The following is a 16,458-nucleotide window of genomic DNA, read 5'->3' as shown; positions in this document are numbered from 1 at the left end:
CAGTCTTGTCATGAACAGCCTGAATTGCAGACTTCTTCATTTCACTGCAAAGCAGTTCACTAAGCACAGCGGCAGAGGAGTTACCTTTACAAGAGCTTTTGAATACATTATAGTATTGTTCCTTTTTGTTTTCCAAATAAATATGTGCATCATTGTTCTTCTTGAATTCCTCATGAGACTTTGAAAGGTTTGCCCCTGCAATATCAAATAGTACGTGAAGTAAAAGGTCAACTCGGAACTCCTTTTTAATGGCAAATGATTTCTGCAATCCAAATTCTCTCAGGTTGTTCTTGACATTGTCTGCTACGTTATGCAAGTAACTGATACTGTAGCCTCTTGTGCCAACATGGTATCCGTTAATTAAGTCAATTGATTGTTTCTTAACACGATCAATGAAGGTTTGTATCAGTTTAACATCATCACAAGGAAGACCATGAGAATCATCTTTAGGCTTTTGCCCAAAAAGGCCCCAGAATGCATTCCACAGTATGTTACCCGGGTTTCCTTTTGTTTCCTCACTGTCTTGGTGCTTGCTTGTAGTTACATATTCCGAATAATTACCAATATTTGATATTGTTTTGTAATCACAGATTTCTTGGCGGCTTTTTATAAAATCCCATGGAATGTGTGATTCCTTTTCAAGGATAGAATTCACATCCGCTTGAATGTTGATATCCTTTATGGCATCAGTACTGTCAGTTAAGTTATTAACCCAACCTTTCCAAACATCATTGAACTCACTCTCAAGTTCCTTCTCATCCTTTGCCTTGTCTTTTAACTTGCGTGCAAGCTCTTTGCTCTTCTGCAGAAGATTATTCTCATATTCTGTCTTTTTATCATCCAGTTTTTTTCGAGCATTCTTTTGCTCAATAATTTCCTCTAGCTTTCGTTTGGATCCTCCCATCAGTTCATCGTGAAACTCTTTAATTTTGGTTTCAAATCGTACCCTCCACTGAACCAGCATATCTTTAACTCTGTCATTATCAAAGTACTTTTTCATGTTTTGTTCCACTTCTTCACGGGTCTTGTTCATTTCTTTGACAAGATCATTGTGCACAATTCTTTCAAGTTCTCCATTTTCAATTCTGTTGTGAAGGTGGTATTCTGTTGTCAACATTTTCTCCCTCAAAGACCAGGTCCATTTTGCATACTCTTCTTCAAGCTTTCTGTACAGTAACATTTCCAGTGTGTTTTTGAAACTGAAAACAAAGTTTTCATTCAGCAGGGCATTCCAAAGGTCTTTAATGGTGCTTTTGAATTGTGAAAGTGTCATTCCATCAGACTGTGATGCTTTTGAGATAATGCATGCTTTCAGTTCTTGGATGTTCTCACTATAACCTGGGTTTGGAGGGGCCATGGGTGGACTGCCTTCCCACAGTTGGGTAAAGTATTTCACATCATTTTCTACATCAAATGCAATGACATCACTGAAGAACTCTGCATCAACCACTTCTTCTTTGGCAGCTAACTTGGTAATCTCATCAAGTTCTTTTTGTAGGCGTCTCTTTCCCACCTTGTTCTTTTCACCAGCTTCAATATCTGCAACATTTTGATGGACAAACACACAACTTGGAGAAAGTTTCACCTTCTTCATCCTCATGAAGGCCTGAACAGCAATATGAAGAACATCTTGCATCTCCGATGGATTCTCTCCCATTATGTTGATCAAAGTCATGTTTGCCAGGCCAATGACAAATGTTGCCAATTCATTGTCATGGTGATGAGTGTCCTGTCCTGCCAGCTCAGGTGCACGCAGTCCTTCAGTGTCAACAACCAGGACATAGTCAAACTTGTTGTCTTTCTGGATCTCTTCTGAAACTTTCACTAGCTGCATGAAGGCCCCTCTAGTGCACCTGCCAGCACTCACTGCAAACTGCAATCCAAACATTGCATTCAGCATTGTAGATTTTCCACTGCTCTGGATGCCTAAAACGGACAAAACAAAAACTCTCTTGTCTCCGAGTGTCTTGATGACCTCATCTAGAACACTAGTGATCCATGTTAAAGGCACATGAGCTGCATCTCCATCCATCAGCTCCATTGGGTGGCCTGCTATCATAAGCTCTGCAGCCAGCTTAGGGTATTGAGACCAGTTTCCTCTACCACTAGCACTAATGAATGAATGGGCTTCATAGATTTGTCCTATTTCTCTCAAGATGTGCTCAACTCCAACAGTTGCTGATTGGAGTTTCTTTGAAATTGCCTCTAACTCATTTTGCATCTCCAGCTGATCTGGTTTGTTTTGCTCTTTCTTTTCCTTGTCGTGTGTCCTCCTCTGTTTCAAAGCAGTGATCTCAGACCACTTTGCATCATATGCCTGGTTGATTTCAGAAAGTTTATCTGTGAAGGCGGTATCCAGAAAGGATACAATCCATTTTAAGAAGTAGAGTTTTTCCTTTTCTTTCAGATTTTTCAGGTTTCCAATAAACTCCTCTACCAGCTCACTGGCGGATTTCTTACATTGTTTCTGTCGTATTTGCTTCCCCTTCTTTTGTTTTTCACATCTGTCCTTCTCAATGTTTCCTCTGAGGCGGTACAGATCTTTATTTACTTTACACCACTCATGCCACAAGGTTTTGCCTTGGCATGGCAGAAATATGTCTTTAATCTCTGAAAACTCTTTTCCTTTGAGCAAATCCATAATTTTCAGAGCAGCAGTTTTACCTTCTTGGCATTCAGGGTCTTCTTCATCTGTTTTAAATCCAGAAACATTTCCCATGCTTTCAAGTTGGAAGGATTTTTCTGACGTTGACAAAATGTTTCTAATTATTCCTTTCAATTCTTTGGCCACATCTGACTGATTTCTATCTTTCAGACCAATTATATACTTTCCTGTTTTTTTCTGTTTTGCAACAGAATCCTTATTAGCAAGGAGACAAATGAGAGGTTTTTGATCCTCAAGAAGGTCTGACAATAATTTCATGTATTTGGTGTCTCTTTCTAGAGTAGGTAAAAGGACAACATTGACTGAAGCTTTATCAGTCAATATCTTACGCTGTGTTTCATGTGTTAGAGCATCTCCATGAAGATTACAAAAGGCAACACAGTCAGCAAAGTCATCACTGTCTTTTCCAGCAGGACAGTACCAGGCAATCTCTGCCATGCCATCTATCAGGCAGTGAGATTTGACGGCACCTGGACAGTTCCTATGAAAGAATGTGCTGTGACGGTCATTGATTAAGGTATTCATCAGCTGAGATTTAGATGATGACACTGAACCAAGGCGGAAAAACGACACCATAGGTGTCTTAGCTTGACAAATAGGCATATTCTTACTTGTTATGGCACGTGAACTATCAGTTACCTTCCAGGATTTTCTTATTTGCCTAAATGTCCACAAAGGACACTCAATATCCATAGTGACTGGATCAGGCACAAGTAAAGGTAAGGCATACTGACACTGTGATAGTTTGGTAATCATGTTCTGCCTGAGAAAGCTATCTGAGCAGTGAAACACAGCCATCTGAACATCCATTGGATGGACATGGTGCTTCTTCATGCTATGATCAGTGTCTACATCGGCTTCACACAAAAAGTCTAACATGCTTTCTTCTGTGTCAACCTTGTTGAAATCCAGAGTATCTTTTTCTGCGCTGTTTACTGTTACTGGGATGTATCTGGCTCTATGGTCTAGCATCAGCAGCTTCTTAAGGAATGTATAAGCCATGTCACTTTCAGTTATCATATTGTTGCTCCCTATTGAAGGGCCAATTTTCAGAATGTCAGCAGTTGTCAACTTTTTGTCTTTGAGGTTAAGTCTGCAGAGCAGTTCATCCACTTCTTTTTTACGTCGCTCCTCTGGGCTGATCTGAACATGAAAACAGGTATAAAAAGTTGGTTAATACTGTATAATCAGATATGAAAAACATACAAAGTGCAAAGGGAAAAGTAAATTGATTTTTAACATCACTTTATTGAAATTTTGAAATGAAAAGAAAATCTGTCAAAACATATTGAAGACAGCTGATCTACAAGCTCACAACACAACACCTAGTATCACAGTGTGTGCTTGTAGCCTACTATTGTAATTATTATTTAAATGGAGCTTATATAAGTGATTCATTCATCATAAATAATCCATTTGTGTACATTGTGGTCCCGGGGGTCCTTACCTCCCTAGAATTGAAGTGGAGTCAAAAGTACAGTATTTTGTCTTTGAAGTGTAAAGTCATAACTATTTTATTGACCTCATTCAAACAAAAGGGGGTATTAGGGGGTAAATGAGTGTTTGTTTGTGTCTGTGGTTGGGTATGTGCCGTCTGAAAAGGTTGTGCTGGTCAATGAGCGTAATTTTATTTGAAGGTTCACTCTGAAGGTTGCCTCTGCCTGTATGTTTCTTAACCAATCAGAAGTTAGATTTAGGGGTCGTCCCTTCAGGCGATGGGAAATATCCCTTCAGGTGATGGCATTGGCAAATGCATGGTGAATCCCATTCACATGGTGTACAGTATTATTGTTTGGGGGCTAACAGGCGACAGGTGTTAGCTGGCAAAGAAGGAGAGACTGCCACATAGTGAGGAATCTTTATTTGCAACTTGTTCCAAGTTGTTAAACTCCGCTGAACTTATTAACGTGAAAACCATGCACTGTTCTGTTCGGTCTACCGAAAACTGATCTGTTGTCAGTGGTGAGTTGGTGGCGTAGCGTTCGGAAATGTGAACCGTGAGCGCACTCACGTCTGTCTGTCTGTGTGTGTGTGTGTGTGTGTGTGTGTGTGTGTGTGTACACACGTAATACAGTTACGCGTGTACACACACGTAACTGTATTCTTCGTCCCTGTCTCATAGTTTAAATGGGGGTCCGTGGGAAAATGGGGGTCCTTGATATGAAAAGGTTTGAGAACCACTGGTGTAGATTTATGGTTAATGTTGACAATTTTAATGTTTATAATAAGAGTTAAGATCTGTTTATTTGACAGGGACCGTGCTCATTAATGGACATGTCAGTTTTCACTTCAATGTAAATGAGCCAGAGTTAGCCCGCCGTGGGCTAATTTTCATCTGTAGTCCCTGGACCCCCATTGGTGGTGATCAACCCCCCCAATCCAACCCTTGATGCTGAGTGCCAAGCAGGGAGGCATCGGGTCCCATTTTTATAGTCTTTGGTATGACCCGGCCGGGGAATTGAACCCCCAACCTCCCAGTCTCAGGGCGGACACTCTAACCACAAGGCCACTGAGCTGGTCAGTCAGACAGACAGACAGACAGACAGACAGACAGACAGACAGACAGACAGACAGACAGGATCCCCATTGGTGGTGATCAATGTTAATTATAATAATAATGTTACTGTTAATGTTGTTTAACAGCCCCCTTACTGTAGGTAGACTACAAGTATTTTCAGCAATTGGAGCATACTTTTTGCTGTATGGTAGAATGTTGAGCCGGGCATTTTAAAATAATTTAGTATAACACTCTGCAAAGTGTGTTTGGTACCAATGCAATCCGTGTTAAACTGAGTTAGAATCGCACAAAAATACCCGACCCAACCCGGAAAACCCCCCAAATATTGCGCACGCACTCTGCGTGGATTAAACTTTGTGGTATGTCCACCATCTTGGAATTGCCAGGTTAATAAACAGGAATAACCTGCTCTCTTTAGCCTAATATCATATGGGTTACTTTTTTATTCACTTTTGAGCCAAAAAATTTGGATTAACATTAATCCAGATTTACAGTGAAAATTAAAACCAAGATTAAAAAGGAGATTTTAAAACTAAACCTGATTAATGAATACTAGGTTTAAAGTTTGGTGCAACTGGATTAAAAGATGAACTGATCAAATACAGTAGTGAGTAGTCTACAGCAGTGGGTCTCAACCAGTGGTCCAGGGACCACCAGTGCTGTGCTGGGGTTTACAGGTGGCCTCCTGTTAAATGATGGAGAGTTGTAACCAAACAGACCCCTATAGATCCTGAACGTAAAATGAAACCAAATGGACGCGCACGGGCGGTCGTTTTCATGCGGTGGGTCCGCAATCGGGCGCAGAGGGTCCGTGGCGGGGCATGGCGTGGCCTAGCCCGCCGGGGAAGAGGGTCATAGAAACCGCGGCCTGGCGGCGACTGTGCTGTCTGTGCGGTCTTCTGCAAGCGTGACTGCAGTGCATGATTGTCTATTTTCATCATTACGTGAAACAGCTCTAAATGCAACTGATAGCACTGATAGAAACTATATACTGTAAATACAAATCGGTGGAATTGCATGCCTACATTATGCAGTGTATTAATATACAGTAACTATTAGTAATACTATACACAGGAATATTCTCCATTGACCCTCCAATAAAATGCAACAAATATGGAATTATGTAAACCACTTCCTTCTCACACATCTGTTTATTTAAATAGGACCTTTAAAAACTAAATGGCAAAACATGTAGTTAAGTTATCAGATATGGTCCAGCAGCATTAACATTCTTCTGACACCAAAAACAAAAGTTGATCTTACCTTATCCTTGTTATTGCTGCCACCCCCATCGATGGAACCTACAGTATTTGTATAATTAAATATACAGAACAGAGAACATACTTTGCTTTCCTGAGAGTTAGTGAAATATAGTTTAATAATTTAAATCCTTTATAATTAGTAAATTGACTGGGGTTGTGTCTGTACTTTGTCCGTACTTTATTCCCCATCTCTTCTGCTAAACTAGCCTTTAAACTAGCTCAAAACTCATTGTGGTGTGAAGTGTTGTTTGCTCATAGATCTGCAATTTTAGTTCAATGATCTCCCCAGAATATGGATACTAGCGTTCAAGTGGTTAAATTGTACAGTAATTACATATTGTTCTAATAATAACTATGCATGTTCAGTTGTGTTCTTTGTATCATCCAGCAGATTGAATGCAGGTGTTTACCTGTCTCATTTGGAGCAGGAACAGTGCTGCTGGGATCTGAAGACTTGTGTTCAGGTGTTGTGTTGTCATCTTCTCCAACACTACCTGTCATCTCTGAGCTTCCAGCATCAATAGGTTTGAGGTCACTCTAAGAAAACAGGCCATTGTCTTTAAACATTTATATTGTACTCCGCTGAACTTATTAACGTGAAAACCATGCACTGTTCTGTTCGGTCTACCGAAAACTGATCTGTTGTCAGTGGTGAGTTGGTTGCGTAGCGTTCGGAAATGTGAACCGTGAGCGCACTCACGTCTGTCTGTCTGTGTGTGTGTGTGTGTGTGTGTGTGTGTGTGTGTGTGTGTGTGTGTGTGTGTACACACGTAATACAGTTACGCGTGTACACACACGTAACTGTATTCTTCGTCCCTGTCTCATAGTTTAAATGGGGGTCCGTGGGAAAATGGGGGTCCTTGATATGAAAAAGTTTGAGAACCACTGGTGTAGATTTATGGTTAATGTTGACAATTTTAATGTTTATAATAATGTTACTGTTAATGTTGTTTAACAGCCCCCTTACTGTAGGTAGACTACAAGTATTTTCAGCAATTGGAGCATACTTTTTGCTGTATGGTAGAATGTTGAGCCGGGCATTTTAAAATAATTTAGTATAACACTCTGCAAAGTGTGTTTGGTACCAATGCAATCCGTGTTAAACTGAGTTAGAATCGCACAAAAATACCCGACCCAACCCGGAAAACCCCCCAAATATTGCGCACGCACTCTGCGTGGATTAAACTTTGTGGTATGTCCACCATCTTGGAATTGCCAGGTTAATAAACAGGAATAACCTGCTCTCTTTAGCCTAATATCATATGGGTTACTTTTTTATTCACTTTTGAGCCAAAAAATTTGGATTAACATTAATCCAGATTTACAGTGAAAATTAAAACCAAGATTAAAAAGGAGATTTTAAAACTAAACCTGATTAATGAATACTAGGTTTAAAGTTTGGTGCAACTGGATTAAAAGATGAACTGATCAAATACAGTAGTGAGTAGTCTACAGCAGTGGGTCTCAACCAGTAATACAGTATCTGGCTTAAAGTCCTGTTCGCAATTTGGTGTTAGGGGAGTTTCTCACCTGAACTGAGTCAGTGGGTCCCTAGACATGAAAAATCACCGAGGTGCTCGTCCGCCATAGTGCCAGGAATGGCGCAATGGCCATATCAAATATGGCTGCCATCGGCTATCATGAAAATCCAACTTTTCTGTTTCTGGGTGTATATGCACATGTAATACCTCTATTTGGACTAATTGTGGTGTGGGGAATTCATATCTGATATTGTTTTGACCATTTTGGGTGATTTGGACCTCAAAAGGTCATGGTCAAGGTCATTTTGCTATTCCGAAGACCGTGGGCCATAACTTGGCCATTGTTAGGAGTAAAAACAGGTGCAGTAGGTCTAAATCAACTAATGCTGACATGTATAATTCATTTCTGACATAGTTTTGACCATTAAGGATCATCTTGTCTTTGAAATATCAATGTCAATGCCATTTTACAAAAACGATTTTGTTCATTACTTGCACTTTTATAGTATTTTTTGTAAGTTTGTTACTATTTTATAGTAAGTTTGTTTTGTTTATAACAAAAGACATACTAGTGAGAAATACAACAAGTGAACATCCACATTTAACTTTAAAGGGGGGTTTAAAATGGGTGTTTAAATGAGCAAATAAGACTATTTACGAATAAAAGTGACAAATAAAAATCACACACAAAAGCACACACAAAATTAAATAACAATTTCCCTCAAAGTGCACCATATTGTGATTGTGTGCATCCAAGTTAGTACTGTATGATGTGTTTTTACAGGATGTATTTGCCATTGTTCCATGGCAAAATATGCACCGATATTGGGGCGGCATAGCTCAGGGGTAGAGAAACCGTTATTAGAGCACGAAGGGTTCCCGAAGGGTTCCCAGTTCGAATCCGGGCTCCCCCTGAGTTAATGTCGAAGGGTCCTTGGGCAAGACTCTGAACCCCACATTGCTCCCGGTGAGCTGGTTGGTGCCTTGCATGGTTTCCTCCGCCACCGGTGTATGAATGTGTGGGTGAATGTAATGCACAATTTCTGTAAAGCGCTTTGGATAAAAGCGCTATATATATGCACCATTTACCATTTATCCATCAGCAAGGCAGCCATATCCTCGAGAGTCGAAGTGTTCCTTGCATCCATCCATGTTCCATTGGTTCTAGTCTTTCCTCGGGTTCCTTGGCTGTTGCAAGCAGGTAGCAAGACATGCACTAGAAAGGTGCCTTGTTGGTCTCAGCAGTTGTACTTCTCTGCTACCAATGCTGTGTCTTGTTCTGTCAAGGTCTTTGCCTCTCCAAAGTTTGTTAGATATTGTATTCGGTCAGAAGCCATAGCTGCATGCTTAGTCCCCACCTGGCCCATGCAGTCATCTCCAGTTTCCAAGGCATATGTCCCCTGATCACTGTCTTGGCTAGTGGTGCTCCAAGATGAGAGACTGCTTGATGCTGTAGAAGCATGTGCCGCTGCACACCTAGTGCCATACTGCTACCAGATCTACTTAATCCCCAGTGCTTGGAAGTATCACTACGACAACTCTCTGGGGTCCACTCATAATCCTGGCGACCCATTATGCCCTCCATTAGGTTAGGGTTATGGGTAGGTTTAGTTATAATAGGGCCAGTTGACTCCACATGTACCAGCAGCTTGGTGACAGCCTCCTCAATCTAGTTCAATCTTTGGGATCTCTTCACCTCCAGCCCCTTTTGCAGGGAGCCACTCATCATCAGAGATAACAGAGTCGACAGACCCATCCCTCATCAACTTTACAAATTCTGGGTGTCTGAGGAGAACAAACATCTCTCCAGCTGTGTGTTCGGAATATGGTGTCCATTCAAGCTTGTGGCGATGTAGGTAGAACGGCTGCCTCCTGCTTATTTGTCGAACCCCTAACTGCTCCCGATGAGCACCTTGCATGGTTTCATGGTGTGAATGTATGTTTGAATGTGTGTGTTAATGGGCGAATGTGAAATACATTGTACAGCGCTTTGGAGAAGAGTGCTATATACTGTAAATGCAGTCCATTTACCATTATCAGCTCTGTTGTCTCTGTTGATGATGTCGCTAGTGGAGAAGAGATCCCAGACATCTTGAATAGGATTGAGGAGGCTGACACCTTGATCATGTACAGCCTCCATTATAACTAAGCCTATCCCTAACCTTCACTAACCTAATGGTCAGAATAATGGGATGTCGGAACTATGAGCGGACCCCAGTCTCCTTCACATTACTGCTATACTACACCCCATATTTCCAAGCACTGGGGATGAAGGAGATCTGGCAGCAGTATGGCACTGGTGAGACTCACTTCCACTGCATCAAGCAGTCTCATCTTGGAGCACCACTAGCCAAGACAGTGATCAAGGTACATACTGTATGCCTTGGAGACAGGAGATGACTGCATGGGCCAGGTGAGGATTAAACATGTAGTTATGGCTTCTGACCAAGTACAATATATAACAAACTTTGGAGAGGCAAAGACCTTGACAGAACAAGACACAGTATTGGTAGCAGAGAAGTACAACTGCTGAGACCAACAAGGCACCTTTCTAGCGCATTTCTTGCCACCTGCTTGCAACAGCCAAGGAACCTGAGGAAAGACTAGAACCAATGGAACATGGAACAGGACATGACATAAAGGCTTGTCCTGTTGTCCGGGACAAGTGCCCATACTATGGAGTGGAGGGAGCAAGGGGGTCATTAGCCGTCCTTTTGTTATTATTTCAATGTATGACATTTTTATCCGGACAAGTGACTTTTGTCCCCAGACAAGTGAATGGGAAATATACTTGTCCAAAGGACAACTGCCTCAAAAAGTCAATGTCAAGCTCTGATGGATGGAAGGAGCACTTTGACTTTAGTACACTCCTGCCATGTCTGAAGCAAGACACTCGACACTGATGGAGTTCTGTGCATCATATTTTGCCATGGAACAATGACAAATCCATCCTGTAAAAACACCTCATACTATACTTGCATGCACACAATCACAATATGGTGCACTTTGAGGGAAATTGTTATTTAATTTTGTGAGTGATTTTGTTGTGTAATTGTATTTGTTACTTTTATTCGTAAATAGTCTTATTTGCTCATTTAAACACCCATTTAAAACCCCCCTTTAAAGTTAAATGTTGATGTTTACTTGTTGTATTTCTCACTAGTATGTCTTTTGTTATAAACAAAACAAACTTACTATAAAATAGTAACAAACTTACAAAAAATACTATAAAAGTGCAAGTAATGAACAAAATCGTTTTTGTAAAATGGCATTGACATTGATATTTCAAAGACAAGATGATCCTTAATGGTCAAAACAATGTCAGAAATGAATTATACATGTCAGCATTAGTTGATTTAGACCTACTGCACCTGTTTTTACTCCTAACAATGGCCAAGTTATGGCCCACGGTCTTCGAATAGCAAAATGACCTTGACCATGACCTTTTGAGGTCCAAATCACCCAAAATGGTCAAAACAATATCAGAAATGAATTCCCCACACCACAATTAGTCCAAATAGAGGTATTACATGTGCATATACACCCAGAAACAGAAAAGTTGGATTTTCATGATAGCCGATGGCAGCCATATTTGATATGGCCATTGCGCCATTCCTGGCACTATGGCGGACGAGCACCTCGGTGATTTTTCATGTCTAGGGACCCACTGACTCAGTTCAGGTGAGAAACTCCCCTAACACCAAATTGCGAACAGGACTTTAAGCCAGATACTGGATTACAGTGGTCCAGGGACCACCAGTGCTGTGCTGGGGTTTACAGGTGGCCTCCTGTTAAATGATGGAGAGTTGTAACCAAACAGACCCCTATAGATCCTGAACGTAAAATGAAACCAAATGGACGCGCACGGGCGGTCGTTTTCATGCGGTGGGTCCGCAATCGGGCGCAGAGGGTCCGTGGCGGGGCATGGCGTGGCCTAGCCCGCCCGGGGAAGAGGGTCATAGAAACCGCGGCCTGGCGGCGACTGTGCTGTCTGTGCGGTCTTCTGCAAGTGTGACTGCAGTGCATGATTGTCTATTTTCATCATTACGTGAAACAGCTCTAAATGCAACTGATAGCACTGATAGAAACTATATACTGTAAATACAAATCGGTGGAATTGCATGCCTACATTATGCAGTGTATTAATATACAGTAACTATTAGTAATACTATACACAGGAATATTCTCCATTGACCCTCCAATAAAATGCAACAAATATGGAATTATGTAAACCACTTCCTTCTCACACATCTGTTTATTTAAATAGGACCTTTAAAAACTAAATGGCAAAACATGTAGTTAAGTTATCAGATATGGTCCAGCAGCATTAACATTCTTCTGACACCAAAAACAAAAGTTGATCTTACCTTATCCTTGTTATTGCTGCCACCCCCATCGATGGAACCTACAGTATTTGTATAATTAAATATACAGAACAGAGAACATACTTTGCTTTCCTGAGAGTTAGTGAAATATAGTTTAATAATTTAAATCCTTTATAATTAGTAAATTGACTGGGGTTGTGTCTGTACTTTGTCCGTACTTTATTCCCCATCTCTTCTGCTAAACTAGCCTTTAAACTAGCTCAAAACTCATTGTGGTGTGAAGTGTTGTTTGCTCATAGATCTGCAATTTTAGTTCAATGATCTCCCCAGAATATGGATACTAGCGTTCAAGTGGTTAAATTGTACAGTAATTACATATTGTTCTAATAATAACTATGCATGTTCAGTTGTGTTCTTTGTATCATCCAGCAGATTGAATGCAGGTGTTTACCTGTCTCATTTGGAGCAGGAACAGTGCTGCTGGGATCTGAAGACTTGTGTTCAGGTGTTGTGTTGTCATCTTCTCCAACACTACCTGTCATCTCTGAGCTTCCAGCATCAATAGGTTTGAGGTCACTCTAAGAAAACAGGCCATTGTCTTTAAACATTTATATTGTACTGTGCTTTATATAGCTGGCTGATAATCCTTTTTTGTTATAGATACACCAAAACAATAGCCTACAAAACAATATGCTAATTTATTCAACCATACTCAAAACTACAAACACAAATACACATCAAAACCCATGAACTCATGCTATGCAACTAAACAGTCGACAACTAAACAGTCTGTGACTCTATAACAGTTTTGAACCCTTGCATTATGTTAGAAAACCGGTGACACTTTTGGTGTTAGCGGGTCAAATTTAACCTGTAATTTAATTCAGGCCAAAAAAATAAATAAAAAATAAAATCTTTCAATATAGCTCATTTTCAATTATAAAAATGTTACAATTCACTCATTACATGTCCTATATTGAAGACAATGGCCAATTATGTCATCTGGCTATAAAAGACTAATATTAGAGCACACTTCCAAAAATAAATGACTTGTTTTAGTTTTTTTAACTTAATTATTGATCATATTATTAACACATATTAACAACAAACTGATACGTGTGGTGTTACGGATCAGAATTGACCCCTTATACATAATGTATTTCACAAACCAAAAGTTTATTTTACTCCTGATAGCAAATGCAACTTGAGGACAAGTGTCTCTCTCTCTCAAACATGTAAACATTTAATGTTGACAATTTGGGGGGATAATTTTTTACCCGTAACACCACAAGTGTCACTTTTTTTATAGAGACCATCAGAATTAACTAAAATGTCAATAATTGATGTTATTGTGTTAAAATAGCAGTTTCCGAGGGGGCTGAGGCAGCCAGATCGCCAAACGTCGCCTTGCTGATGATTTTCTGATTTTTTGGGTATTTTTTTTTTACATTTTTAGAGCAAAAACTGACCATCCTAGGTTCATTTCAGTCTAAAGAATGATTTTGCGCTGGAAATGACATCATCGATGACGTAACCCGGAAATCGTTTGCCCATAACATAGCATAGGCCTTTTTTTAGCATGGAAAGCTAACGTTTCTTTATCAAACTTTACCATATTTAAACAGATTTTAATTCGGAAAAAAGTGGCTGGGGTGACAGAGTGGTCACCCAGGAGCAAAAACGATTGTGCACGGCGTGCGCACGACGTGCACGGCGTTCAGGATCGCTCCCGTTCGCCCGGACCGGCCCCTAATGGCGGCGCCCATAGGCGGCCATTATGGTCCAGGCTGGTCCAGCCTGGAACTAGGCCTGGAAGACCTAATCGTTGGGCACTCTCTAGTGGTATAGTACGTGTACTACAGTCTGCAATCATAGTTATGCCTGCTGGGTTTCTGTACTCATAACTTGGAAATTAATAATATTCCTGGCAGTATAGGCGCACAAGCATATTGTAAATGGCTGTGTATGTGTTAATGTTCTCCAAAAATATGGACTCTAGCGTTCAAGCGTTTAGTAATTACAGATTGTTCTAATAATAACTAAGCATGTTCAGTTGTGAGAATATGTTTTGTCTTTGTATCATCCAAGCAGTGAATTATTGAATGCAGGTGTTTACCTGTCTCACTTGGAGCAGGAACAGTGCTGCTGGGATCTGAAGACTTGTGTTCAGGTGTTGTGTTGACGTCTTCTCCAACATTATCTGCCATCCCTGATTGCCCAGCTTTGAGGTCACGCTAAGAAAGCAGGCCATTGTCTTTAAACCTTTGTACTTAAGCTAAATTACAAAACAGTTAGTAAAAAATACAATTAGTCAAGGTGCAAACAGCCTTAAAGCTATGAAGAGACCGCAGATACGCTGTGATTGGCCGGTAGTGTATCATGTGTGTATGATCCGCGATGTGATTGGCCAACGTATACACAACATATACGGATGATGCAGATGATGTAATTTTGCGGGGAAATCCCACCCCTGTCACGGCTAAGTAGAAAACATATAAAGAAAAGGCTTTTGGGGCTGAAATTAATGGAGTGTGGGTTCTAAAACTTTAGCGATTTAATAGTTAGGACAATTTTAGGATATGTTTTATAGAAAAAGTTACATAGTATAACTGTTGTAACCAAAAACAACAATAATATCTTACCTTATCCTTGTTCTTGCAGCTAACTCCATCAAATGGACCTACAGCACAAGTAAATGTATACAGATTCATTTATCATTCACTGTAAGCATCTCAATACTGCTTCGTTTTACTATTTATTATTTTGTTTTTATCATATTATTCATTTTATTTTGTTTGTTATAGCTAATGTTTTCCTGAAAGTCAGTGAAAAGTCAGTGAAATATAGTTTTACAGATTACAGCCTTTATAATTACTATAAACTGGGATTGTGTCTCTACGTAGTTTGCACTTTATCGCCCTCTACCATGAATCTCTTCTGCTAAAATAGCCTTCATACTATCTCACAATGCATCACTGTGTGATTTTTTTTTATCTTGTAGATCTACTATTTTAGGCCAATATTCTCTTAGGTATATGGATATAGTGTTCAAGTGGTTATTTTGTACAATAATTACAGATTGTTATAATAACTAAGTATGTTTTTAGGCGGGTGCAGATATGGTTTCACCCTAAAAAAAAAAAAAGTTTCTCAATGGTTTATTGTAGTATCAGGTGTACTTAATAACATATCAAAAGTTTTCCAAACTTTGACCACTAGAAATGTAAGAAATTCAAGATGGCCACCAACAGTTCCCTAAAGGTCCATACTCCTTTATTATTCATCATAGACACATAATGTTGGTGTCTAAACCCATGTTTTGGTGATCTAGGAATCCAATTAGCATGTATAAATTATAGTCAAGTGATTACCAATACAATTATAGGTTAAAACAATAGGTTATATTAAGGTTATAAGCATATATTTATGTTAAAATTGAAGATTTTCAAATGTAATTGTACATTTCTATTTTTTCCATGTGATATAATATCCATTATTGGTGATTTCAGTTACAATTCACATTTTCTTAAAGATTTCAGGAGATTTCTTTTGATACCAATAAGGAATAAATGCACAATTAGGCCTACTGTGAGGCACTGTGAAATTAGTAAAAGCAGGGCTGCCACGTGATAGTCAGGAAATATTATAAAGAATTGGGAACAAATTCCTTGCCAAGAAATGACCACCATTAGTGAATGCTAAACTGTTAGTTTAATATGCATATGTGTGCTTGCGTGCGTGCATTTATCATAATATCCCTCTATGGGAACCTATAGCTGCTGAAATTGCGGTGTCTACAGCCTTAATACAATCTAAAGAATGTAAAACCTCAGTAACTTGTGATGGGTCAACCTAGGGTTTCTTCATGATTCTAAATTCATTACAAGCATTTGTTTTGCACTGAAACCTCTCCTTGGTGGAAAACACCCACTTTTCCCATTGGTCACAAACCAATATACATTGCTGGGTGTACAGTATGTACAAAACATGTATTAGTTTATTTCTATCACTCAAATAGTATGAGAATGAGATACTGTTCCACTTTGTAAAATGCCTCAGGAGTCAAGCTCATCAGCCTCAGGTGTCAGCTCATTAGAGCAGTGGTGGCTGAGTGGTTAGTGTCCACACCTAGGACTCCGGAGGCCCCAGAGGTCGCAGGTACGATTCCCCGCTCCAGCTACCACTGCTCCCCTTCCCCCTTCCGCTC

At 39.9% G+C, this 16,458-nt stretch overlaps 1 protein-coding gene across 1 annotated transcript; it reads right to left on the bottom strand.

The window, feature by feature from the left end:
• Positions 1 to 36: 36 nt before the first annotated feature.
• LOC308284204 (interferon-induced very large GTPase 1-like) lies at positions 37 to 14,448 on the bottom strand (the record flags this gene model as incomplete). Its single annotated transcript, XM_080724752.1, has 7 exons — positions 37 to 59; positions 742 to 3,808; positions 6,447 to 6,484; positions 6,856 to 6,982; positions 12,294 to 12,331; positions 12,703 to 12,829; positions 14,377 to 14,448. 7 exons carry the CDS (start codon positions 14,446 to 14,448, stop codon positions 37 to 39), a joined length of 3,492 nt encoding a protein of 1,163 aa, XP_080580878.1.
• Positions 14,449 to 16,458: the final 2,010 nt, after the last annotated feature.

This window comes from Nannobrachium achirus (assembly GCF_963921795.1).
Source record: "Nannobrachium achirus genome assembly, chromosome: 4".
In the NCBI taxonomy this organism is placed as follows: Eukaryota; Metazoa; Chordata; class Actinopteri; order Myctophiformes; family Myctophidae; genus Nannobrachium; species Nannobrachium achirus.
The sequence above is the reverse complement of the archived record's forward strand: the minus strand, read 5'-3'. Positions and strand labels throughout refer to the sequence as shown.